Raw genomic sequence first — 27,893 nt, 5'->3', positions numbered from 1 at the left:
CTGGTATAACCTGGGGATTTCCTGTATATAATGATATATGTACAGCTGGTATAACCTGGTGATCTCCTGTATATAATGATATATGTACAGCCGGTATAACCTGGGGATCTCTTGTATATAATGATATATGTACAGCCGGTATAACCTGGGGATCTCCTGTATATAATGATATATGTACAGCCGGTATAACCTGGGGATCTCTTGTATATAATGATATAGGTACAGCTGGTATAACCTGGGGTTCTCCTGTGTATAATGATATATGTACAGCCGGTATAACCTGGGGATCTCCTGTGTATAATGATATATGTACAGCCGGTATAACCTGGGGATCTCCTGTATATAGTGATATATGTACAGCCGGTATAACCTGGGGATCTCCTGTATATAATGATATATGTAGAGCCGCTATAACCTGGGGATCTCTTGTATATAATGATATATGTACAGCCGGTATAACCTGGGGATCTCCTGTATATAGTGATATATATACAGCCGGTATAACCTGGGGATCTCCTGTATATAATGATATATGTACAGCCGGTATAACCTGGGGATCTCCTGTATATAATGATATAGGTACAGCTGGTATAACCTGGGCATCTCCTGTATATAGTGATATATGTACAGCCGCTATAACCTGGGGATCTGCTGTATATAATAATATATGTACCGATGGTATAAGTTTTTCCCTAGAGAAGAACGGCAATGTACACAGCGCCCAAACAAACCTTCCAGCATCAATACAAGTTGAAAAATGGGAAAATAAGGACATAGAAACACAAAAATCACAGGGTTCTTTATCAAGTAATGTTCTCTGCGGGATTATTTGATGAATGCTCTTCATGTCACTCATAATAAAATATAACAATAATGATTGATATAATACTTATATAATGGATGAATAATAACTTAGAATGAAAGATAACATGTATCAATAATGTATGTAACTATTTAGGTATGATGACTTCTATGCATATTTCAGTTAATTTTCCTTAATATGAACCTTTACTCCTTTTGAATACATGATTTTAGCAACTATTATAGCAAATTGCATTGTTTTGGCAATGGAGCAGCATCTGCCAGAAGGAGACAAGACTCCAATGTCCGAGCGCCTGGTAAGATTTACACAATTGTTATATTCATAAGGAGGAGGGAGGGAATGACTGTGTGACTCATCCACACAATTATATTTAGTGTCCTTAAAAAATAAGACTTAAAATGGATTTCTCATAGTCCTTACTACCAATTAGACAGAAAAAATTAAAAAAAAAGAAAATGAAAGGGGAGTACTACTAAAGCATGTGACCTCCTGTCCTCCATCCCTCTCATATAGTGACCTCCTGTCCTCCTCCATCCCTCTCATATAGTGACCTCCTGTCCTCCTCCATCCCTCTCATATAGTGACCTCCTGTCCTCCTCCATCCCTCTCATATAGTGACCTCCTGTCCTCCATCCCTCTCATATAGTGACCTCCTGTCCTCCTCCATCCCTCTCATATAGTGACCTCCTGTCCTCCTCCATCCCTCTCATATAGTGGCCTCCTGTCCTCCATCCCTCTCATATAGTGGCCTCCTGTCCTCCATCCCTCTCAGATAGTGGCCTCCTGTCCTCCATCCCTCTCATATAGTGGCCTCCTGTCCTCCATCCCTCTCATATATTGGCCTCCTGTCCTCCATCCCTCTCATATAGTGGCCTCCTGTCCTCCATCCCTCTCATATATTGGCCTCCTGTCCTCCATCCCTCTCATATATTGGCCTCCTGTCCTCCATCCCTCTCATATATTGGCCTCCTGTCCTCCATCCCTCTCATATATTGGCCTCCTGTCCTCCATCCCTCTCATATAGTGGTCTCCTGTCCTCCATCCCTCTCATATAGTGGCCTCCTGTCCTCCATCCCTCTCATATATTGGCCTCCTGTCCTCCATCCCTCTCATATATTGGCCTCCTGTCCTCCATCCCTCTCATATATTGGCCTCCTGTTCTCCATCGCTCTCATATATTGGCCTCCTGTCCTCCATCCCTCTCATATAGTGACCTCCTGTTCGCCATCCCTCTCATATAGTGACCTCCTGTCCTCCATCCCTCTCATATAGTGGCCTCCTGTCCTCCATCCCTCTCATATAGAGACCTCCTGTCATCCATCCCTCTCATATAGTGTCCTCCTGTCCTCCACCCCTCTCATATAGTGGCCTCCTGTCCTCCATCCCTCTCAGATAGTGGCCTCCTGTCCTCCATCCCTCTCATATAGTGTCCTCCATCCCTCTCATATAGTGGCCTCCTGTCCTCCATCCCTCTCATAGTGTCCTCCTGTCCTCCATCCCTCTCATATAGTGGCCTCCTGTCCTCCATCCCTCTCATATAGTGGCCTCCTGTCCTCCATCCCTCTCATATAGAGACCTCCTCCTCTCATATAGTGGCCTCCTGTCCTCCATCCCTCTCATATAGAGACCTCCTCCTCTCATATAGTGGCCTCCTGTCCTCCAACCCTCTCATATAGTGACCTCCTGTCCTCCTCCATCCCTCTCATATAGTGACCTCCTGTCCTCCTCCATCCCTCTCATATAGTGGCTTCCTCTCCTCTATCCCTCTCATATAGTGGCCTCCTGTCATCCATCCCTCTCATATAGTGGCCTCCTGTCCTCTATCCCTCTCATATAGTGGCCTCCTGTCCTCCATCCCTCTCATATAGTGGCCTCCTGTCCTCTATCCCTCTCATATAGTGGCCTCCTGTCCTCTATCCCTCTCATATAGTGGCCTCCTGTCCTCTATCCCTCTCATATAGTGGCCTCCTGTCATCCATCCCTCTCATATAGTGGCCTCCTGTCCTCTATCCCTCTCATATAGTGTCCTCCTGTCCTCCATCCCTCTCATATAGTGGCCTCCTGTCCTCCTCCATCCCTCTCATATAGTGGCTTCCTCTCCTCCATCCCTCTCATATATTGGCCTCCTGTCCTCCATCCCTCTCATATAGTGGCCTCCTGTCCTCCATCCCTCTAATATAGTGGCCTCCTGTCCTCTATCCCTCTCATATAGTGGCCTCCTGTCCTCCATCCCTCTCATATAGTGGCCTCCTGTTCTCCATCCCTCTCATATAGTGGCCTCCTGTCCTCCATCCCTCTCATATAGTGTCCTCCTGTTCTCCATCCCTCTCATATAGTGGCCTCCTGTCCTCTATCCCTCTCATATAGTGGCTCCTGTCCTGCATCTCTCTCATATAGTGACCTCCTGTTCTCCATCCCTCTCATATAGTGACCTCCTGTCCTCCATCCCTCTCATATAGTGACCTCCTGTCCTCCATCTCTCTCATATAGTGTCCTCCTGTCCTGCATCTCTCTCATATAGTGACCTCCTGTTCTCCATCCCTCTCATATAGTGGCTCCTGTCCTGCATCTCTCTCATATAGTGACCTCCTGTCCTCCATTCCTCTCATATAGTGGCCTCCTGCTCCCCATCCCTCTCATATAGTGGCCTCCTGTCCTCCATCCCTCTCATATAGTGGCTCCTGTCCTCCATCTCTCTCATATAGTGGCCTCCTGTTCCCCATCCTTCTCATATAGTGGCCTCCTTTTCCCCATCCCTCTCATATAGTGGCCTCCTGTTCCCCATCCTTCTCATATAGTGGCCTCCTGTTCTCCATCCCTCTCATATAGTGGCCTCCGGTCCTCCATCCCTCTCATAAAGTGACCTCCTGTCCTCCATCCCTCTCATATAGTGTCCTCCTGTCTTCCATCCCTCTCATATAGTGGCCTCCTGTCCTCCATCCCTTTCATAAAGTGACCTCCTGTCCTCCATCCCTCTCATATAGTGGCCTCCTGCTCCCCATCCCTCTCATATAGTGGCCTCCTGTCCTCCATCCCTCTCATATAGTGGCCTCCTGTCCTCCATCCCTCTCATATAGTGACCTCCTGTTCTCCATCCCTCTCATATAGTGGCCTCCGGTCCTCCATCCCTCTCATATAGTGTCCTCCTGTCTTCCATCCCTCTCATATAGTGGCCTCCTGTCCTCCATCCCTTTCATAAAGTGACCTCCTGTCCTCCATCCCTCTCATATAGTGGCCTCCTGCTCCCCATCCCTCTCATATAGTGGCCTCCTGTCCTCCATCCCTCTCATATAGTGGCCTCCTGTTCCCCATCCTTCTCAAATAGTGGCCTCCTGTTCCCCATCCCTCTCATATAGTGACCTCCTGTCCTCCATCCCTCTCATATAGTGGCCTCCTGTCCTCCATCCCTCTCATATAGTGGCCTCCCGTTCCCCATCCTTCTCATATAGTGGCCTCCTGTTCCCCATCTCTCTCATATAGTGACCTCCTGTTCTCCATCCCTCTCATATAGTGGCCACCTGTCCTCCATCCCTCTCATATAGTGGCCTCCTGTTCCCCATCCTTCTCATATAGTGGCCTCCTGTTCCCCATCCCTCTCATATAGTGACCTCCTGTTCTCCATCCCTCTCATAAAGTGACCTCCTGTCCTCCATCCCTCTCATATAGTGGCCACCTGTCCTCCATCCCTCTCATATAGTGGCCTCCTGTTCCCCATCCTTCTCATATAGTGGCCTCCTGTTCCCCATCCCTCTCATATAGTGGCTCCTGTCCTCCATCCCTCTCATATAGTGGCCTCCTGTCCTCCATCCCTCTCATATAGTGACCTCCTGTCCTCCATCCCTCTCATATAGTGACCTCCTGTCCTCCTCCATCCCTTTCATATAGTGACCTCCTGTCCTCCATCCCTCTCATATAGTGGCCTCCTGTCCTCCTCCATCCCTCTCATATAGTGACCTCCTGTCCTCCATCCCTCTCATATTGTGGCCTCCTGTCCTCCATCCCTCTCATATTGTGGCCTCCTGTCCTCCAACCCTCTCACATGGTGGCCTCCTGTCCTCCTCCATCCCTCTCATATAGTGACCTCCTGTCCTCCACCCCTCTCATATAGTGGCCTCCTGTCCTCCATCCCTCTCATATAGTGACCTCCTGTTCTCCATCCCTCTCATATAGTGGCCTCCGGTCCTCCATCCCTCTCATATAGTGTCCTCCTGTCTTCCATCCCTCTCATATAGTGGCCTCCTGTCCTCCATCCCTTTCATAAAGTGACCTCCTGTCCTCCATCCCTCTCATATAGTGGCCTCCTGCTCCCCATCCCTCTCATATAGTGGCCTCCTGTCCTCCATCCCTCTCATATAGTGGCCTCCTGTTCCCCATCCTTCTCAAATAGTGGCCTCCTGTTCCCCATCCCTCTCATATAGTGACCTCCTGTCCTCCATCCCTCTCATATAGTGGCCTCCTGTCCTCCATCCCTCTCATATAGTGGCCTCCCGTTCCCCATCCTTCTCATATAGTGGCCTCCTGTTCCCCATCTCTCTCATATAGTGACCTCCTGTTCTCCATCCCTCTCATATAGTGGCCACCTGTCCTCCATCCCTCTCATATAGTGGCCTCCTGTTCCCCATCCTTCTCATATAGTGGCCTCCTGTTCCCCATCCCTCTCATATAGTGACCTCCTGTTCTCCATCCCTCTCATAAAGTGACCTCCTGTCCTCCATCCCTCTCATATAGTGGCCACCTGTCCTCCATCCCTCTCATATAGTGGCCTCCTGTTCCCCATCCTTCTCATATAGTGGCCTCCTGTCCTCCATCCCTCTCATATAGTGGCCTCCTGTTCCCCATCCCTCTCATATAGTGGCCTCCTGTCCTCCATCCCTCTCATATAGTGGCCTCCTGTTCCCCATCCTTCTCATATAGTGGCCTCCTGTTCCCCATCCCTCTCATATAGTGGCTCCTGTCCTCCATCCCTCTCATATAGTGGCCTCCTGTCCTCCATCCCTCTCATATAGTGACCTCCTGTCCTCCATCCCTCTCATATAGTGACCTCCTGTCCTCCTCCATCCCTTTCATATAGTGACCTCCTGTCCTCCATCCCTCTCATATAGTGGCCTCCTGTCCTCCTCCATCCCTCTCATATAGTGACCTCCTGTCCTCCATCCCTCTCATATTGTGGCCTCCTGTCCTCCTCCATCCCTCTCATATAGTGACCTCCTGTCCTCCAACCCTCTCACATGGTGGCCTCCTGTCCTCCTCCATCCCTCTCATATAGTGACCTCCTGTCCTCCACCCCTCTCATATAGTGTCCTCCATTCCTCTCATATAGTGACCTCCTGTCCTAAATCCCTCTCAAATAGTGGCCTCCTGTCCTCCATCCCTCTCATGTAGTGGCCTCCTGTCCTCAACCATCCATCCCTCTCATATAGAGACCTCCTGTTCTCCATCCCTCTCATATAGTGTCCTCCTGTCCTCAACCATCCATCCCTCTCATATAGAGACCTCCTGTTCTCCATCCCTCTCATATAGTGTCCTCCTGTCCTCAACCATCCATCCCTCTCATATAGAGACCTACTGTTCTCCATCCCTCTCATATAGTGTCCTCCTGTCCTCCATCCCTCTCATATAGTGGCCTCCTGTTCTTCATCACTCTCATACAGTGGCCTCCTGTCCTCCATCCCTCTCATATAGTGGCTCCTGTCCTCCATCCCTCTCATATAGTGGCCTCCTGTCCTCCATCCCTCTCATATAGTGACCTCCTGTCCTCCATCCCTCTCATATAGTGTCCTCCTGCCCCCCCATCCCTGTCATATAGTGACCTCCTGTCCTCCTCCATCCCTCTCATATAGTGGCCTCCTGTTCCCCATCCCTCTCATATAGTGGCCTCCTGTTCCCCATCCCTCTCATATAGTGGCCTCCTGTCCTCCATCCCTCTCATATAGTGGCCTCCTGTCCTCCATCCCTCTCAAATAGTGGCCTCCTGTCCTCCATCCCTCTCATATAGAGACCTCCTCCTCTCATATAATGGCCTCCTGTCCTCCATCCCTCTCATATAGTGACCTCCTGTCCTCCTCCATCCCTCTCATATAGTGGCCTCCTGTCCTCCTCCATCCCTCTCATATAGTGGCCTCCTGTCCTGCATCCCTCTCATATAGTGGCCTCCTGTCATCCATCCCTCTCATATAGTGGCCTCCTGTCCTCTATCCCTCTCATATAGTGGCCTCCTGTCCTCCATCCCTCTCATATAGTGACCTCCTGTTCTCCATCCCTCTCATATAGTGGCCTCCTGTCCTCCATCCCTCTCATATAGTGGCCTCCTGTTCCCCATCCTTCTCATATAGTGGCCTCCTGTTCCCCATCCCTCTCATATAGTGGCCTCCTGTTCCCCATCCCTCTCATATAGTGACCTCCTGTTCTCCATCCCTCTCATATAGTGTCCTCCTGTCCTCCATCCCTTTCATAAAGTGACCTCCTGTCCTCCATCCCTCTCATATAGTGGCCTCCTGTTCCCCATCCCTCTCATATAGTGGCCTCCTGTCCTCCATCCCTCTCATATAGTGGCTCCTGTCCTCCATCCCTCTCATATAGTGGCCTCCTGTCCTCCATCCCTCTCATATAGTGACCTCCTGTCCTCCATCCCTCTCATATAGTGACCTCCTGTCCTCCTCCATCCCTTTCATATAGTGACCTCTTGTCCTCCATCCCTCTCATACAGTGGCCTCCTGTCCTCCTCCATCCCTCTCATATAGTGACCTCCTGTCCTCCAACCCTCTCATATTGTGGCCTCCTATCCTCCTCCATCCCTCTCATATAGTGACCTCCTGTCCTCCAATCCTCTCACATGGTGGCCTCCTGTCCTCCTCCATCCCTCTCATATAGTGACCTCCTGTCCTCCACCCCTCTCATATAGTGTCCTCCATCCCTCTCATATATTGGCCTCCTGTCCTCCATCCCTCTCATATAGTGGCCTCCTGTCCTCCTCCATCACTCTCATATAGTGTCTCCTGTCCTCCATCCCTCTCATATAGTGGCCTCCTGTCCTCCATCCCTCTCATATAGTGGCCTCCTGTCCTCCATCCCTCTCATATATTGGCCTCCTGTCCTCCATCCCTCTCATATAGTGGCTCCTGTCCTCCATCCCTCTCATATAGTGACCTCCTGTCCTCCATCCCTCTCATATAGTGGCCTCCTGTTCCCCATCCCTCTCATATAGTGGCCTCCTGTCCTCCATCCCTCTCATATAGTGGCCTCCTGTCCTCCATCCCTCTCATATAGTGGCTCCTGTCCTCCATCCCTCTCATATAGTGGGCACCTGTTCTCCATCCCTCTCATATAGTGGCCTCCTGTCCTCCATCTCTCCTCATTTAGTGTCCTCCTGTCCTCCATCCCTCACATATAGTGACCTCCTGTTCTCCATCCCTCTCATATAGTGTCCTCCTGTCCTCCATCCCTCTCATATAGTGGGCACCTGTTCTCCATCCCTCTCATATAGTGGCCTCCTGTCCTCCATCTCTCCTCATTTAGTGTCCTCCTGTCCTCCATGCCTCCTATATTGTGACCCCCTCCCCTCAAGTTGTAGCCTCCTGTTCCTTGGTATAAAAATAAAAAAAGTTGCTACTTACCTTTGACTCATTCCCCCGCTGTCCGGCTTTCTCCTTTCCCCAGAGCTCCGATATGACAGAAGAGGGGTGGGGCTAGCAATGGGAGGAGCTACTTCCACATATCACTGCAGTAGAGCAAAGTAGAGATGTGTGGAGGCAGCAGGAGCTGATCCCTCCTCCTGTTCTTGGTTCTACATCTCTAGTGTGCCGGGGTGGAGACCAGGAAATGGGAAACCTGAGGGCAGTGTGGGGCAGTCTGGGACATTCTTCAAACCATCTTGGACGGCACCCAAACTGCGTGACTGTCCTGCCAAATCTGGGACGGTTGGGAGCTATGACCAATAGGTGCAATTCCTGGTATTAGGGAGTCTTAAAAACTAGGAAACAAGGAAATATGTTCCAGACATTGTAAACACAGATTTTCACTTGGCTATGAATAGATCCGTCTAATAGTGAGGCTCAGTAATTCTTTACTTATACATGACAATAGTAATCCCCCCCCCCCCCTAGTAAATGTCACAAATACTGTGAAACAAAGCATACAATATATAGTCATACATTTAAAAAAAAACAGCCATAAATATAAATAATATAGACATAAATAGTATAGCCATAAATAGTATAGCCATAAGTTAAAAAAAAAACATACAGACACTAAAATTAGGGGGGTGGGGATATTTTCACATATCTTAAAATATAAACTTGAGTTCCCTGAGCCACAAAAAGACAGGCACAAAGATATTACAAAACAATGGGGCAGAGTTATCAAGCTGTCTGAAAGTCAGAATATTCCTAGTTGCCCGTGGCAACCAATCACATGCCATGGGCAACTAAGAATATTCTGACTTTCAGACAGCTTGATAAATCTGCCCCATTGTTTTGTAATATCTTTGTGCCTGTCTTTTTGTGGCTCAGGGAACTCAAGTTTATATTTTAAGATATGTGAAAATATCCATATTAATACATATGTCATTAGGATAAGCCATCACTTTATGATCAGTAAAGATCCAACCCCCACTGATCCCTAGAATGAGCAGGAAGCCGCACAGGGTCATGATGCAGCCTGCACAGTGCTAGGCATGGGGCTACAGCATAGCCGCCTGCAATGGAGGACTGCATGACCTGGAAGCATAGTGCTAAAGTGCAGTGAAATTGGGGCAATTATAGATCCCACAAAACAGTTCCTAAAGAAATAGTATCATTTTATTGTGAATGAGAATTCCAGCATTGACTTCTATGTCTACCAGTCATAGTGGCGGCTGCCAGAATGTTATGTTTTACCTCTGTGTCGATGTGACTGGTGCTCTAATTTAGAAAATAAAAATAACAAAAAAATGAGCAGAAAGATATATCTTTATCATAATGAAAGAGAGTTTACCAGCCGCACAATGAGACACACTGTTAGACTTTGCACGTTTCTAGTACAAACTGCTTGCACGGGTTTTTAAGAAGTGTCTTAGACATTTCTGTGTCACACGTAACCATTTTGTGCTGTGGCTGCAGTAGGCGTTCTTAATAAATCTGGCGCTAACTGCTCTATACACAGGTACAGTCGGTCCCCTACTTAAGGACACCCGATTTACAGACGACCCCTACTTAAAGACGGACCCTCCGCCCCCTATGACATCTGGTGATCTCTCTGGATGTTACTATAGTCCCAGGCTGCAATGATCAGCTGTAAGGTGTCTGTAATGAAGCTTTATTGATGATCCTTGGTCCAATTACAGCAAAAAATTTTGAAACTCCAATTGTCACTGGGACAAAAAAAAAAAATTGTCTAGATCTACAATTATAAAATATAGAGTTTCAACTTGCATACAAATTCAACTTAATTACAAACCTATCCTGGACCATATCTTGTACGTAACCCGGGGACTGTCTGTATATTGCATTTAGTGCAGTTTGCACCACTCTTAGTAAATGTGCCCCAATGGGGGTCATTTACTAAGGGCCGAATATTTCAGATTTGCGCCGATTTTCCCTGTATTGCCCTGGGATTTTGGCGCACGCGATCGGATTGCATGCAACGGAAATGGGGGGGGCGTGGCCGAGTGAAAACCCGCTGGATTCGGAAATACCGCCGCATTTAAAACAATAAAAGTGTCGCTTGGGACGCGCTTACCTTCACTTGGTCCGGCCTGGTGAAGTTGAGTGCGTTCAGATGCTTTTCAGCGCAGCAGCGCCACCTGGTGGACGGCGGAGGAACTACCTTGATGAATCCCGGCTGGACCCGAATCCACCGCAGAGAACGCGCCGCTGGATCGCGAACGGACCGGGTAAGTAAATCTGTCCCATTGTGTCAGACACAGGGGCGTAACAAGAGGGGGTGCAGTGGGTCCGGTCACAACTGTGCCCAAGAGGCATAGTGGGCCCACATTATGGCCTGGCTCAGTCTTTACACTGTGGCTCATCAGCCACAAAAGCTATTTATGACCTTTAGATCTCTAAGATAAATCTGTGATTCCCCTTCTCTCAGCAATGGAGGAGATGTTATGTAAATAATGTAGAACATACATGGCATACAGCTATGCATGCTGCACACAGGAACAAGTTATTGAAACAGTTAAATAGTTCTTGTATTTTCTTCTCTTCTATTACCTTCACATTTATACAGTGAGTAAGTGTACATAGTTCATACAATGGGGCACATTTACCAATGGCCTTGCCCCAGTTTTCTGTTGGATTTTGCATGTTCTTTTTTCTGCAATCTGCATGCACAGGTATTTAAGCAGTGTCTAAATTTCAGCACTGAAATGGGCATTCCTGTCTGGACTGTGTGTACGGCAGAAGTGTGTGGAAATGTTAAAGGTGCAGCAAAAAAAGTCAGTGCACTCTGTCGGAGCAGTGCAGGGGGCGCCAGATTCATGAATTGTGGCGCAAGTTCTTCATGGATCTGCACACTACACAGGCAAACTGCTGAGTACAGACTGCACTGTTTTGAGTAACTGTGCCCCAATATGTCCACATTGCAGAAAAATAAAACTCTTTTAAATTTAAACAGTTTCTTAACCCATCCTTGTCATCACCTTGCAATGCTATTCTCTCCCCAGGACGACACTGAACCTTATTTCATTGGAATATTCTGCTTTGAAACTGGAATTAAGATCATTGCCCTGGGGTTTGCATTTCATAAAGGATCCTATCTACGCAATGGCTGGAACATGATGGACTTTGTGGTTGTCCTCACCGGGTGAGTGTCCTTCTCTAACAACATAAAGTGACTACTGTAGTATAAGTTTCATTAGCAGGTATACATAAATTTGAGCACAGGGAGGCGCAGGAAACCTGCTATAGTTTTCAGTGGGATGTCAGTTTGTGGCGGAGGGGATTAATGATTTGGTGCACAAACAAAAAAGGTTTGGAACTGTCTCCCCATTCATAAAGGTGAAGCTTGTAGCTGCTCTAATTGTGCCCCAAAACTTGCACCACAAAATAAGTTGGAAAAATAGAAGCGCCAGAAAGGGGTTGGATTCACAAGTGGTGCCACAATTTTGCGCCCCCCAAAAAAGAACAAGCCGTGAGTGTTGGAGAATCACCAATATTTTGGTACCACCTCTTCATAAATAAGGCGCAAGTGGCGCAGCAAGAGAATAAAAAAAAAATTTCTGCCAGTTTTCAGTTTGATATTAAATTCTCTCCATTGTCTCTGCCTGTTTTTGTAATATAATAATATAATATACCTTCTCTTATACAGACACCAGGAAACCCAGACCTCTTCTCCTAATACACAGACATCAGGACACACAGACCTCTCCTCCTAATACACAGACATCAGGACACACAGACCTCTCCTCCTCCTAATACACAGACATCAGGACACACAGACCTCTCCTCCTAATACACAGACATCAGGGCACACAGACCTCTCCTCCTAATACACAGACATCAGGACACACAGACCTCTCCTCCAAATACACAGACATCAGGACACACAGACCTCTCCTCCTCCTAATACACAGACATCAGGACACACAGACTTCTCCTCCTAATACACAGACATCAGGACACACAGACCTCTCCTCCTCCTAATACACAGACATCAGGACACACATACTTCTCCTCCTCCTCCTTATACACAGACATCAGGACACACAGACCTCTCCTCCTCCTAATACACAGACATCAGGACACACAGACCTCTCCTCCTCCTAATACACAGACATTAGGACACACAGACCTCTCCTCCTCCTCCTAGTACACAGACATCAGGACACACAGACCTCTCCTCCTAATACACAGACATCAGGACACACAGACCTCTCCTCCTCCTCCTAATACACAGACATCAGGACACACAGACCTCTCCTCCTAATACACAGACATCAGGACACACAGACCTCTCCTCCTCCTAATACACAGACATCAGGACACACAGACCTCTCCTCCTCCTAATACACAGACATTAGGACACACAGACCTCTCCTCCTCCTCCTAGTACACAGACATCAGGACACACAGACCTCTCCTCCTCCTCCTAATACACAGACATCAGGACACACAGACCTCTCCTCCTCCTAATATACAGACATCAGGACACACAGACCTCTCCTCCTCCTAATACACAGACATCAGACACACAGACCTCTCCTCCTCCTCCTAATACACAGACATCAGGACACACAGACCTCTCCTCCTCCTCCTAATACACAGACATCAGGACACAGACCTCTCATCCTCCTCCTAATACACAGACATCAGGACACACAGACCTCTCCTCCTCCTAATACACAGACATTAGGACACACAGACCTCTCCTCCTCCTCCTAGTACACAGACATCAGGACACACAGACCTCTCCTCCTAATACACAGACATCAGGACACACAGACCTCTCCTCCTAATACACAGACATCAGGACACACAGACCTCTCCTCCTAATACACAGACATCAGGACACACAGACCTCTCCTCCTCCTAATACACAGACATCAGGACACACAGACCTCTCCTCCTCCTAATACACAGACATTAGGACACACAGACCTCTCCTCCTCCTCCTAGTACACAGACATCAGGACACACAGACCTCTCCGCCTCCTCCTAATACACAGACATCAGGACACACAGACCTCTCCTCCTCCTAATATACAGACATCAGGACACACAGACCTCTCCTCCTCCTAATACACAGACATCAGGACACACAGACCTCTCCTCCTCCTCCTAATACACAGACATCAGGACACACAAACCTCTCCTCCTAATACACAGACATCAGGACACACAGACCTCTCCTCCTCCTCCTAATACACAGACATCAGGGCACACAGACCTCTCCTCCTAATACACAGACATCAGGACACACAGACCTCTCCTCCTAATACACAGACATCAGGACACACAGACCTCTCCTCCTCCTCCTTATACACAGACATCAGGACACACAGACCTCTCCTCCTCCTAATACACAGACATCAGGACACACAGACCTCTCCTCCTCCTCCTAATACACAGACATCAGGACACACAGACCTCTCCTCCTAATACACAGACATCAGGACACACAGACCTCTCCTCCTCCTCCTAGTACACAGACATCAGGACACACAGACCTCTCCTCCTCCTAATATACAGACATCAGGACACACAGACCTCTCCTCCTCCTAATACACAGACATCAGACACACAGACCTCTCCTCCTCCTCCTAATACACAGACATCAGGACACACAGACCTCTCCTCCTCCTAATACACAGACATCAGGACACACAGACCTCTCCTCCTCCTCCTAATACACAGACATCAGGACACACAGACCTCTCATCCTCCTCCTAATACACAGACATCAGGGCACACAGACCTCTCCTCCTCCTCCTAATACACAGACATCAGGACACACAGACCTCTCCTCCTCCTCCTAATACACAGACATCAGGACACACAGGCCTCTCCTCTCCTAATACACAGACATCAGGACACACAGACCTCTCCTCCTAAAACACAGACATCAGGACACACAGACCTCTCCTCCTCTTCCTAATACACAGACATCAGGACACACAGACCTCTCCTCCTCTTCCTAATACACAGACATCAGGACACACAGACCTCTCCTCCTCCTCCTAATACACAGACATCAGGACACACAGACTTCTCCTCCTCCTCCTAATACAAAGGCATCAGGACACACAGACGTCTCCTCCTAATACACAGACATCAGGACACACAGACCTCTCCTCCTCCTCCTAATACACAGACATCAGGACACACAGACCTCTCCTCCTCCTCCTAATACACAGACATCAGGACACAAAGACCTCTCCTCCTCCTAATACACAGACATCAGGACACAGACCTCTCCTTCTCCTCCTAATACACAGACATCAGGACACACAGACCTCTCCTCCTCCTCCTAATACACAGACATCAGGACACACAGACCTCTCCTCCTCCTCCTAATACACAGACATCAGGACACACAGACCTCTCCTCCTCCTAATACACAGACATCAGGACACACAGACCTCTCCTCCTCCTAAAACACATACATCAGGACACACAGACCTCTCCTCCTCCTAATACACAGACATCAGGACACACAGACCTCTCCTCCTCCTAATACACAGACATCAGGACACACAGACCTCTCCTCCTCCTCCTTATACACAGACATCAGGACACACAGACCTCTCCTCCTCCTAATACACAGACATCAGGACACACAGACCTCTCCTCCTCCTCCTAATACACAGACATCAGGACACACAGACCACTCCTCCTCCTAATACACAGACATCAGGACACACAGACCTCTCCTCCTCCTCCTCCTAATACACAGACATCAGGACACACAGACCTCTCCTCCTCCTCCTAATACACAGACATCAGGACACACAGACCTCTCCTCCTCCTCCTAATACACAGACATCAGGACACACAGACCTCTCCTCCTCCTAATACACAGACATCAGGACACACAGACCTCTCCTCCTCCTCCTAATACACAGACATCAGGACACACAGACCTCTCCTCCTCCTAATACACAGACATCAGGACACACAGACCTCTCCTCCTCCTCCTAATACACAGACATCAGGGCACACAGACCTCTCCTCCTCCTAATACACAGACATCAGGACACACAGACCTCTCCTCCTAATACACAGACATCAGGACACACAGACCTCTCCTCCTCCTCCTAATACACAGACATCAGGACACACAGATCTCTCCTCCTCCTCCTAATACACAGACATCAGGACACACAGACCTCTCCTCCTCCTCCTAATACACAGACATCAGGACACACAGACCTCTCCTCCTCCTAATACACAGACATCAGGACACACAGACCTCTCCTCCTAATACACAGACATCAGGACACACAGACCTCTCCTCCTAATACACAGACATCAGGACACACAGACCTCTCCTCCTAATACACAGACATCAGGACACACAGACCTCTCCTCCTCCTCCTAATACACAGAAATCAGGACACACAGATCTCTCCTCCTCCTCCTAATACACAGACATCAGGACACACAGACATCTCCTCCTAATACACAGACATCGGGACACACAGACCTCTCCTCCTAATACACAGACATCAGGACACACAGACCTCTCCTCCTCCTCCTAATACACAGACATCAGGACACACAGACCTCTCCTCCTAATACACAGACATCAGGACACACAGACCTCTCCTCCTCTTCCTAATACACAGACATGAGGACACACAGACCTCTCTTCCTCCTAATATACAGACATCAGGACACACAGACCTCTCCTCCTAATACACAGACATCAGGACACACAGACCTCTCCTCCTAATACACAGACATCAGGACACACAGACCTCTCCTCCTCCTCCTAATACACAGACATAAGGACACACAGACCTCTCCTCCTCCTAATACACAGACATCAGGACACAAAGACCTCTCCTCCTCCTCCTTATACACAGACATCAGGACACACAGACCTCTCCTCCTCCTCCTAATACACAGACATCAGGACACACAGACCTTTCCTCCTCCTCCTAATACACAGACATCAGGACACACAGACCTCTCCTCCTCCTCCTAATACACAGACATCAGGACACACAGACCTCTCCTCCTCCTCCTAATACACAGACATCAGGACACACAGACCTCTCCTCCTCCTCCTAATACACAGACATCAGGACACACAGACCTCTCCTCCTCCTCCTAATACACAGACATCAGGACACACAGACCTCTCCTCCTCCTAATACACAGACATCAGGACACACAGACCTCTCCTCCTCCTCCTAATACACAGACATCAGGGCACACAGACCTCTCCTCCTAATACACAGACATCAGGACACACAGACCTCTCCTCCTAATACACAGACATCAGGACACACAGACCTCTCCTCCTCCTCCTAATACACAGACATAAGGACACACAGACCTCTCCTCCTCCTAATACACAGACATCAGGACACAAAGACCTCTCCTCCTCCTCCTTATACACAGACATCAGGACACACAGACCTCTCCTCCTCCTCCTAATACACAGACATCAGGACACACAGACCTCTCCTCCTCCTCCTAATACACAGACATCAGGACACACAGACCTCTCCTCCTCCTAATACACAGACATCAGGACACACAGACCTCTCCTCCTCCTCCTAATACACAGACATCAGGACACACAGACCTCTCCTCCTCCTCCTAATACACAGACATCAGGACACACAGACCTCTCCTCCTCCTCCTAATACACAGACATCAGGACACACAGACCTCTCCTCCTCCTCCTAATACACAGACATCAGGACACACAGACCTCTCCTCCTCCTAATACACAGACATCAGGACACACAGACCTCTCCTCCTCCTCCTAATACACAGACATCAGGGCACACAGACCTCTCCTCCTCCTAATACACAGACATCAGGACACACAGACCTCTCCTCCTAATACACAGACATCAGGACACACAGACCTCTCCTCCTCCTCCTAATACACAGACATCAGGACACACAGACCTCTCCTCCTCCTCCACTTAATACACAGACATCAGGACACACAGACCTCTCCTCCTAATACACAGACATCAGGACACACAGATCTCTCCTCCTAATACACAGACATCAGGACACACAGACCTCTCCTCCTCCTCCTAATACACAGACATCAGGACACACAGACCTCTCCTCCTCCTCCTAATACACAGACATCAGGACACACAGACCTCTCCCCCTAATACACAGATATCAGGACACACAGACCTCTCCTCCTCCTAATACACAGACATCAGGACACACAGACCTCTCCTTCTCCTAATACACAGACCTCTCCTCCTCCTCCTCCTAATACACAGACATCAGGACACACAGACCTCTCCTCCTCCTCCTAATACACAGACATCAGGACACACAGACCTCACCTCCTAATAAACAGACATCAGGACACACAGACCTCTCCTCCTCTTCCTAATACACAGACATCAGGACACACAGACCTCTCCTCCTCCTCCTAATACACAGACATCAGGACACACAGACCTCTCCTCCTAATACACAGACATCAGGACACACAGACCTCTCCTCCTCTTCCTAATACACAGACATCAGGACACACAGACCTCTCCTCCTCCTCCTAATACACAGACATCAGGACACACAGACCTCTCCTCCTCCTCCTAATACACAGACATCAGGACACACAGACCTCACCTCCTAATAAACAGACATCAGGACACACAAACCTCTCCTCATCTTCCTAATACACAGACATCAGGACACACAGACCTCTCCTCCTCCTCCTAATACACAGACATCAGGACACACAGACCTCTCCTCCTCTTCCTAATACACAGACATGAGGACACACAGACCTCTCCTCCTCCTCCTAATACACAGACATCAGGACACACAGACCTCTCCTCCTCCTCCTAATACACAGACATCAGGACACACAGACCTCTCCTCCTAATACACAGACATCAGGACACACAGACCTCTCCTCCTCTTCCTAATACACAGACATCAGGACACACAGACCTCTCCTCCTCCTCCTAATACACAGACATCAGGACACACAGACCTCTCCTCCTCTTCCTAATACACAGACATGAGGACACACAGACCTCTCCTCCTCCTAATATACAGACATCAGGACACACAGACCTCTCCTCCTAATACACAGACATCAGGACACACAGACCTCTCCTTCTAATACACAGACATCAGGACACACAGACCTCTCCTTCTAATACACAGACATCAGGACACACAGACCTCTCCTCCTCCTCCTAGTACACAGACATCAGGACACACAGACCTCTCCTCCTCCTAATACACAGACATCAGGACACACAGACCTCGCCTCCTCCATTTATGCAATGTCTTTTCCCCCATCGTGTCACATCCCTATTGTAACACATAGAGATAATCATATTCATACACCCGATTCTGGTGCTTTAGTAATAATCGCTGTGTGCCCGGTCAGCTTACATTGACCTCCCACCTCCCTCTATACAGCGTCTTTATCTTATCTGGAGCCCTTATTCTCTGTCTTGCCATATTAGTGGATCTTGGTACATTTCTACAGCTCAGTAACTAGTTCAGGCTTTAAATAACTGTCCTCATTGTCTTGTCCCGGCTGTGGCATTCTGGGAAGTCAGTGCACCTGGGAATACATCCTATCTCTTTCCTTACAGCTGCTAGATTTGACTTTTCTTATTGTATTGGCTGATGATGAACTCAATACAGTTTTATCAGACCTGCCACTGGTTTTTCATCTGCATCTATTAACTCAGAGTGGGGGAGGAGCGACAATTCTGTAAAAATCTTGGAGATAAAAATGGAGTAAAGGTTGTGTCATTTTCAATAAAATCTCTGTAGTCATCATGTCATTTTCCTAAATCAAGTTGTGCCATTTAAAATCTGGCAATGGAAGAGGGGTCAGGGAAAGAACATTGTCATCCTGAAACAACATTTATCATTGATAAGTAATAGGCAGTGGTTGCCCAGGGTCTTTGTGCTAAACAACTTTACATAGTATTAATGGAAAACTTTCAGGTTTTGGGTCCACCAGCATGTTCTTATTAAAGGGAACCTGTCTCTAGGGACCTCATTTTCACTAAAGACAGGTTGCAGAAGCCCATTGCATCTGCAGTGAACATCTGCCTTTCTCTAAGCATTTGTATTACAATATAATTGTGTGTTATAACGTACCTGTTTCCTGACAGAATCATCTGTGTAGTCCCAGGGGTTGGGCTTTGGTTTGGATGCATTTCTAAAAACACCATGTGACTAGCCCCCATCTTTGTGCTCCTGTACAGCTCCTCCCTCCTGCTCCTTCACAGACCTCACATCCTGGTGAGATGACACTAGTGGGAGGGGGAGGAGCTGTACAGGAGCACAAAGGTGGGGGCTGAGAGCTGAGGAGTGAAAAGCACATAGAAGTCACATGTTGTTGTTTTTTTTTTAAATCCATGCAAACAAAAAGCCAACCCCTGGGACTACACAGAGGATTCTGTCAGGGTGCAAGGTAAATTATAACACACAATTATATTGTAATACAAATGCTTAGAGAAGGTAGAAAGGAATCTTTGCAATCCAGGTTTAAAGGCCTTTGCAGCCTGTCTTTAGTAAAGAAGAGGTCCCTGATGACTGGTTCCCTTTAAGAAGACGTTTAGTGCCCCAAACATGTTAATATTCAATCCTTGCTGTCTTTTGGGCTTTGCGTTAAAGAGGATAACATTCTGATTGGGAGATTCATAGATGATCTCTTGTGGGTTTGGGATGGTTCATAGGAGGAATATACAGAAATTATGTTATTTTTCAAAAACAACAACTATATTAACCTAAGGTTCAACAACATTTTTGGAGGATCAAATATTGTTTTTTGGACATAAGAATCTGTAGTGAAAACAACAAAATTAATGTATTACCGTATAGAAAAGAAGTTTCAGGTAAATCCATATTTCTCTCCTCTTCCTGCCATCAAAAACATGTTATTGCAAACAGTGTCGGACTGGCCCACCAGCGTATCAGAGGATCCTCTGATGGGCCCTGGTTCAACCCTATTGAATACTGAATTCCTGAGGTCCAACAGAAAGCAACCCAATTTGGAAGCAGTTAGAATCTATTTCCTGGTGGATAATAAAGAGTTGGCACCAGATTAATTTTCTCTGGTGAGCCTAAGACAACCCAGTCCGACACTGATTGCAAATAATCCATATGGAGAATTTGTGAGAACCAAACGAAATTGCTCAGACAATACTAAATTTCAGCAAGAAGCCAGTGCAGTGAGTAATAGATTAAGAGCGAGAGGTTATAATGACAATTGTATTAATAAAGCATTGAAAAGGATAGATAATACATGTAGACCTATGCTCCAGGAGAAAAATAAAAAATAATAAGAAATGGGACAGCAGTACATCCATGGCTATCACATTTACTACTACTTTCAGTGCACAATTTGGGAAAATAAAGCAAATAATAATTTAAAAAAAACCTGCCAATATCTATTCCAAGATGATGATCTACATGACATACTTTCAGTTGTTTGTGGTTTGTGGCTAAAAGGGCGACTACAATTGCCTCTACAGTTTCACTCAGTCTCTTTAAGAGCAATAATGAAAGCAGTAGAACATATACCTGGTTACATTATCCGGGCTCTCATAGATGCAGATATAACTATTGTAAAGCCTGCAAATATCCCGAAATAGGTGATACTTTTATTTCATACACAACGAAAAATACATACACAGCTAAAACTAATATTAATTGCATAAAACGTGGGATGTACTAGCTGTCCATTAAAAAAACAGATTCGGTGAAACATCTGAGACGTCAGTAATGAAGCTGTTAATGTATCCACCCTAACTCCTCAATTTAGAGATGCACATGCAGGTCAAGTCAATTCCCTCACTTGGCAAAGGTATAGAAAAAGTGTATAAACCAGCAAGAGGAGGAGATCACTTCAGACATTTGATGAACAGAGAATCTTTTGGGATTTTTGGATTAGGGACATGACAACCCCAGGGTCTAAATCAACTCCACAATCTAATTCTATGTTATTGAGAATTCAGAATTTGTTACTTATATGATAGAGTCTAATATTACATCTCTATTTGGATTTTGTACTCTTTGTTATAATAAGAACATAAAATGTTGTCCTTTTTCTCTTTAGAATAGTTAGTGAGAGCATTTGTTAATGAATTATACTTCACATATTAACTTTTGAAGGTATATCAATGTGTGATAAAGTTTTATCGTGTGCTGATAAAGTTTTTATCATGTGAGGCCACCCCACTGAGTGTGTCAATAGCTATTATACATAGAGCAGGATTAAGGCAAAAGTCGAAACACATAGGTCGCTTCTATGTCTTTACTCCATGATTGGTCTTCTATGGATTGTGAATAAAGCCTGAATATTACTTTATGGAAGAGTACGTTGTGAGCTGATCGCATGTGTTATGTCAAAACATTCTGATTGGGGTCTACTTGCTAAGACCCCCATGATCCCCGAAATATGGGTTCCTTTAGCCCAGTGACTAGAGCAGCAGATCAAGATTTTCCAAGTGGTATCTGTCTGTATCCCAATTAGGGTCGGGAAGTAAGAGCTCTCCTTACGGAGACTTTGCCATTTAAGCAAGCCTTACAGGCATGTGGAGACTTACAGCCATTGATGCTCCACTGGTAGATTCTGGAAATTTAGCTGAGTGAGAGGCTTTTGACTAGGGTCGGAAAGTATATTCTAGTGACCAGATGCAAAGACATGGAAACGGCACTGTCTACAGTTGGGAATCTGTTCCTTCTGTTATAGATATGCAGTACTGGTTTGCCTTTAATCCAACATAACAACATTAGGCTTCTCCTTATGACATCCTGTAAAGCTTATTTGCATATTTTCCTGTATACCACCTAGAATATAGGACGCGTAGCTTCTATTTTCCAAGAGAGCAGTGTCAGAAGCAGCAAAAAATACACAGTGTATGAACTGACCTAACACTCACTGCCAAAGGTTACTTCAAAGAGTAAGTGAACCTTTATGTTAATGATTTGTTCAAGACAAATGGGTAATATGTGTTTGGAGAAAGGAGACAATAATGGAAATGTACGGTTCAAATAGACATAAAAAAAAAGTCCTGGTTATTGACAAATCTCCTCACAAACTACTGGTTAGTACGATGTGTCACACAGATGAATGTAGAGTAAACTAATTGTGTACAAGTTCAGGACTGCTGCTGATCTCCCTAAAAGTGCACATTCTGTAATGTACAGTCCTGCTGGATACCCAATAAACAAAAAAAAAAGGAGGAAAGACATCAGCGGAAAAGGAAAATCTGATTTACTCTTTAAAAAGAAAGTAGTGTTACCCAAATATGCTTTGCCAAGGAGAGGTGCAACTCTGGAAACAAATACCTGGAAACAAACTCCTCTGGTTGTGAAATTCTTGCCCCCTAGAAGTAACTTCTCCACAAAAGTCATATATCAAAGACCACAGTCCCAAGAAATATTCAAGACGGAAAGGCTCCTTAAAATACACTTCTTATTTATTGGACAAATACTTCACTTTCAAATTGAATGCCACTCTTTGTCACATCTCATCCTTCTAGTAATCCAAAATGGGAGAGGGAGCTGTTCAGCCTCTCAGCTTTATATCCAAAGTCTGTATGAGTGTGAAAAGCATTGCTGAATCCCATTGGTCTGCCCAAGGAAGCCCGCAAACAGTGTGCTGAAGTCAAGAAGATGTGGATTCCTAGAACCATGTAAGGTTTTCTAACATCCAGCAGAACAGTGATGGTATGTATCATGGAGGAGTGGAAGAGGATTCCAATGGCTGTAAACTGTGAAGCTCTTGTGACCTCCATGCCCAAGACAATTAAGGCAGTGCTAGAAAACTGGTAGCCACACCAAATATTTACACCTTTGGCACATGTAAAGACAAGCCCTGCGCTTCTCCTGTGCTTTCCTACTTGCCTATACTGCACTAAAACTGTAGGTGATAACTGGTTGACAAGCCCTTTTCTGGGTATGTGCACATACCAGATATACAATAAGAGAGACAGACATATAAAACGGAAAAAACCGCAATAGAAAGTAGAACTACAAGAGCTAGGCCAGAGGACACGTGAGTAAAAATGGAGCTAATGGACTCCGCCCCAGTAGATGATTGGTTAGGTCGTCTGTCACTCCAACTGCACCCGAGACACATCCTTACCACTGAAATGTAGCAAGATGAATACAAAGCCTTGGGTGTCATACTTACCAAGTGAAGTTCTGTCAGTGTCCCTTACTGAAGGCTCATTTTCTTAACCGAAGTTTGGTGCCAAATAAATTACTATTTACTCGAATATTAAAACGATCATCAAAAGTTTCTAGGTGTTCGAACCATAGTCCACAGTTTACTGTGTCGGTTACATGTTGTCAGGTCTCCACTCTGTTTCCTGGAATGAGGCGTGGGTCTGGGATGCAGGAAGGCACCGGCTGCTGAAACAAGTCTATTACATATGCTAAATTCACAGCACAATAGGGTGAGAGTCCTATCTACACTCTATTGATTTTACAGCATAAAATGTAGTTCACTAAGATAGCACTTTACGTGGATTTCTCTGTGTCCTACTACTTCTCTGCTCTTGGAGGATTTTTTTATCAACTTATGGTAGAGTTCCCAGGTTTGTTTCATTCCCTCATTTTAGGAGGCCACTGGACCCTTTCATAATGGTTTTTTATTGGCCTCTTGGTGGATGATGTCTTTAACATTAAACAGGATTTTTGAAGGCCTGTCCCCAAACTGTGTACAGGGTTGAAGCAACGACATCTGCTAGGAAGTGGTGAAATACAAAAGGTGGATTTACAAACTAACAAAATTTTGATTTTCAGGAGCAAAACAGTAACACTGCCATTACATGACAATAATATGCAAAACTAAGCTCAAGCCAAATATTAAAATGTATCTATGAGATTTCCAAGATGTCTAAAATGATGCTATTGTCGTGTTCAAAGTTTTAGTGGATAGTGAGATATTGAGCCTGAAAGTCAAAAGTTCAAACCAGTGTTAATCTTTTGCATGGCTGTGTATATACATGCATAGATAGATAGATAGACAGATAGATAAAAACTTTATTAATCCCCCATGGGGGAAATTATAAACCACTTCAGCTGTGATAAGACACCAGTAACACACAACAATAACAATATTACACACAAACACACATTGTACTATTCACATAATACTAAAAAAGGGGAAACATACAAAACCCCACATCTAGACACAATCAGGAGACACCGGCGAGCTCTTGTTATACTATGCGATTGCGAGCGGTATAAAGGATTCTATAGCATTCTTTACAAATCCTCATCTGAAGAAATCTTGCACTAGAATTACTTCTCCTAGCCATGAGTAATGCGAATAGAGGGTGATCAGGATGACCTATTATACTTTTACATTTTGCCTTAATTCTTTTTTCAACAACATTAAAACATTCCAGCTTACCCCCAATTACTCCACCAGCCCTTAATTACTTTATCCATCCTATTAATGTCCCTCGCACACATTCCTGATCCAAAACAGTAAAAAATAGATCCAGCTACTACAGTATCATAAAACATTATAAAACATGTGTATCCGATCTAGCTATATACTGGAATCACGACTGGGTTGTGGTGGTTACCAGCACATGGTCATTCTCAACACTCCACGTTTATGCCCCATCCAGGCTCTCCTGTCTGTGATTCAAGTAGCAATTATGAAAACATGACTCTCAAAAACTCTTACATGTGCCATTTATACTGTATTGATGTTCTGAGGATGTCATTGTGGGTTCTCTCTGATATCTGGGGCTCCAAGAAATTGTTTGGGTTGCTTTATGGGAGGGTAAATCCGTTTCTCTCCTTAAGATCATGCCAATGGTGCAACAGTCAATCTTGATGGTGTTTCAGAAGAAAAAGACCTACAGGCAACTCTACAAACTCCTAAGCCCTCTCTCTATGTGTCCACCATTAGAAAAACACTAGAAAAAGGCAATGCCTGGTGGAGGGGATGCATTGCATTTCTCTTGGGGCCAGAGCATCTTGTCATCATGGATGTAACAATGAAAACATTATACAGAGAATGCAATGGCAGCTCTCTGAGACTTCAAGTTGTAGAAATGGGTAATGTAACAAGGCAATGACCCGAAGCGTTTCAGTAAATTGACTAAAAATGTTTCAAACCCCTGACATTAGGGAGGCGCTTTGTACAAGGAATCCCAGAAATAATGATGTATTGTACAAAAATCCTTCTGCACTGCTGAAATGTGTGGTGGTACCACAGCCACTAAAGCTGCTATTAGAATTTAGCAAATTCAAGGGTTCACTTATTAGTACAACAACAATTTTGCTACTGTGTTGATATTAAACAGCTTTTACTAGTTACCCTTTCAGAAATGTAGGTAGTATCAGAGGGTACACCTGACAATCACATCACTACCAGTGCTACAAGATGTCTGTATCCCAGTGGTTGTCTATCATTCATTTTATAATTCTCCATTATAGGATTCTAAATTCTGTCATTGTAGCAGAAAACCAAAAAGGACGGAGTGCTAGAATAGACAACACTGGGTCCTCAGGTTCTGTAACGTCTACATGCTGCAGTATTTTTCATTTAAAAAATATTGGAATCTGGATGGAGCCTTTGTTTAGGATATAAAGAAACACAGCCTATTGTTCAGATCATGTAGACACCTCCAAATATCAGATTAAACCAGTCACTGATGGACAGTGAGATGTATTAATTATATTATAGTCTATTGCCTTGATTGATCTTATTTCTGGTGATGTGTGGACAAAAATTGTCTTCAATAAGGATACAATTATAGTACAATGAATATGACTTGCCATGTGTCGTCTATAGCTGAGATGCAACAAAAACACCATGGAACAAAAAATACACAGTGTAACTACCAGTTACGCAGATGATTAGTAAATGTATTTGGTAGTTTTATCAGCCAGCATATCCTTTATGTGCACCAAACACATTTATGAATGACCTATTTTGTAGGACATTACCCTATGGAATCTGTAGGATCCTATAAGTCTATATCCTCCATGTCTGCTATAGCTGCTTCAGCCACTTGCCTGCGATGACCCCCTTTAAATAAGAGAAGTGTAAGGAAGCGGCAGACACCTCTTTGGGGTATCTGTCTGACATCCTAAGTCATTCATAAAAGCTGCATGTCTCCACCCGCCTCTGTCCTCGGAGCTCGCTGACGAGATTGGAGGATGGGAGAGAGTGTACTGTTCCCAGCAAGATGGTATCAATGAACGATGCTTTGTCGCCAAGGTAACAAGACATTAGGTAGTCGTGGCAACTGTGTGAATGAGGCATGGCTAGTTGCCATGGAAACATTCTGAATGGGGATAGACCCGATCCTGCGTTACACCTCCACCCTTCCCACAAATATTACCATAAATCCATAATTTATGGATTTCAGGATAGGATATTAATAGTGCGGGGAAAGGACTTTCCTATAGCAGTGGGTATCGGAGCACGGTGCTAACCGTATGGATGGCACCACACATATATGGGAAGGATGGTTATCCTGAAATACTGTCAAGACCAGTCCAGTACACATGCACCAGGGATTACAGCACCAATAGTGACCTCCAGGCCCAATTCCATCCACACATAAAGGCTTAGTCTCATTGTAGTCTTCAGTCCCCTCCAGCGCTGTGCAGTCATTATGGCCCTTGTCAGAGAAGATGGGCCCTATAGTCACAGGGCCCTGTTGCAGATGCTTTTCCATGCTACCTTGATGCTCGTTGCGGGGAATTACATGACCATTTGCACAAGTTTTCTGATGTAAAAATGAAATATATTTTCAAAAATTTACATTTGTGCTAAAATTTACCTTTTTGTAGCATTGCGCTTTCTATACCTTTGAAAAATACAGAATGGGCCAGAACCCCTTATAGTCTAATAGACTCACCGTGACTTACACTAACAATTAGTGCAAATCTACACCTGCTCATACTTTTTTGGGGATATGGGAAGATAACTTATTAAGAGGCATGTACCTTTTTAATACATTTGGCTCATTGTACGCCAGTGCACTTTAGTGTAAGTTTGGCAGATGAAACATCAGACTTAGCAGAACTCTATTATTTTATGGGCAGAGAAAACTTCAAGTAGATGTAAAATATGGGAGTAATTTTCAGCGAGGTGCATTATGTTAACATGTTAGTAACAGGATCCGCGGTGAGATGGTAAAATCCTAAGTGTTTTGCCTATGGAAGTGTTTGTTTTCTCCATTATTCGCAGTAACCCTTTAACCAGAGATGACACATTGCTCTTATGATCCGTATTTCCATTTTAAAAAAGGCAAAATCAAGACAAAAAAACCTGACATTTGCAACATAAATAATAATTATTAGAAGGAGGAGAAAAATTTGCAAGATGAAATGTCTTACGATATACAAAACAACCCCTTTACTTGGCTCTTCGATACCTTGGTAGTTGGCCTTTGCTTACTATTGGTTACATGTGACTGCTGCAACCA

The 27,893-nt window shown here is 45.6% G+C and overlaps 2 protein-coding genes across 15 annotated transcripts in view; one reads left to right on the top strand and one right to left on the bottom strand.

The window, feature by feature from the left end:
* The window catches only part of LOC140128194 (surfeit locus protein 4-like), a 319,398-nt gene that overhangs the window by 116,816 nt on the left and 174,689 nt on the right, over positions 1-27,893 (bottom strand). The gene's annotated exons all lie outside the window — the stretch shown is intronic.
* CACNA1A (calcium voltage-gated channel subunit alpha1 A) overlaps positions 1-27,893 on the top strand; it is a 224,356-nt gene that overhangs the window by 71,194 nt on the left and 125,269 nt on the right. For all 12 annotated transcript variants that reach the window (XR_011855123.1, XR_011855122.1, XM_072149702.1 and 9 more), the window contains exons 2-3: positions 1,013-1,118; positions 11,466-11,605. Coding sequence is in view for 10 of the 12 variants with exons in the window: in XM_072149702.1 (XP_072005803.1) it covers positions 1,013-1,118; positions 11,466-11,605 (246 nt within the window). In the remaining 2 variants the exon portion in view is untranslated. The remainder of the gene's footprint in view (positions 1-1,012; positions 1,119-11,465; positions 11,606-27,893) is intronic.

Source organism: Engystomops pustulosus, chromosome 4, assembly GCF_040894005.1.
Source record: "Engystomops pustulosus chromosome 4, aEngPut4.maternal, whole genome shotgun sequence".
In the NCBI taxonomy this organism is placed as follows: domain Eukaryota; kingdom Metazoa; phylum Chordata; class Amphibia; order Anura; family Leptodactylidae; genus Engystomops; species Engystomops pustulosus.
This window is presented reverse-complemented; position numbering and strand designations above follow the sequence as displayed.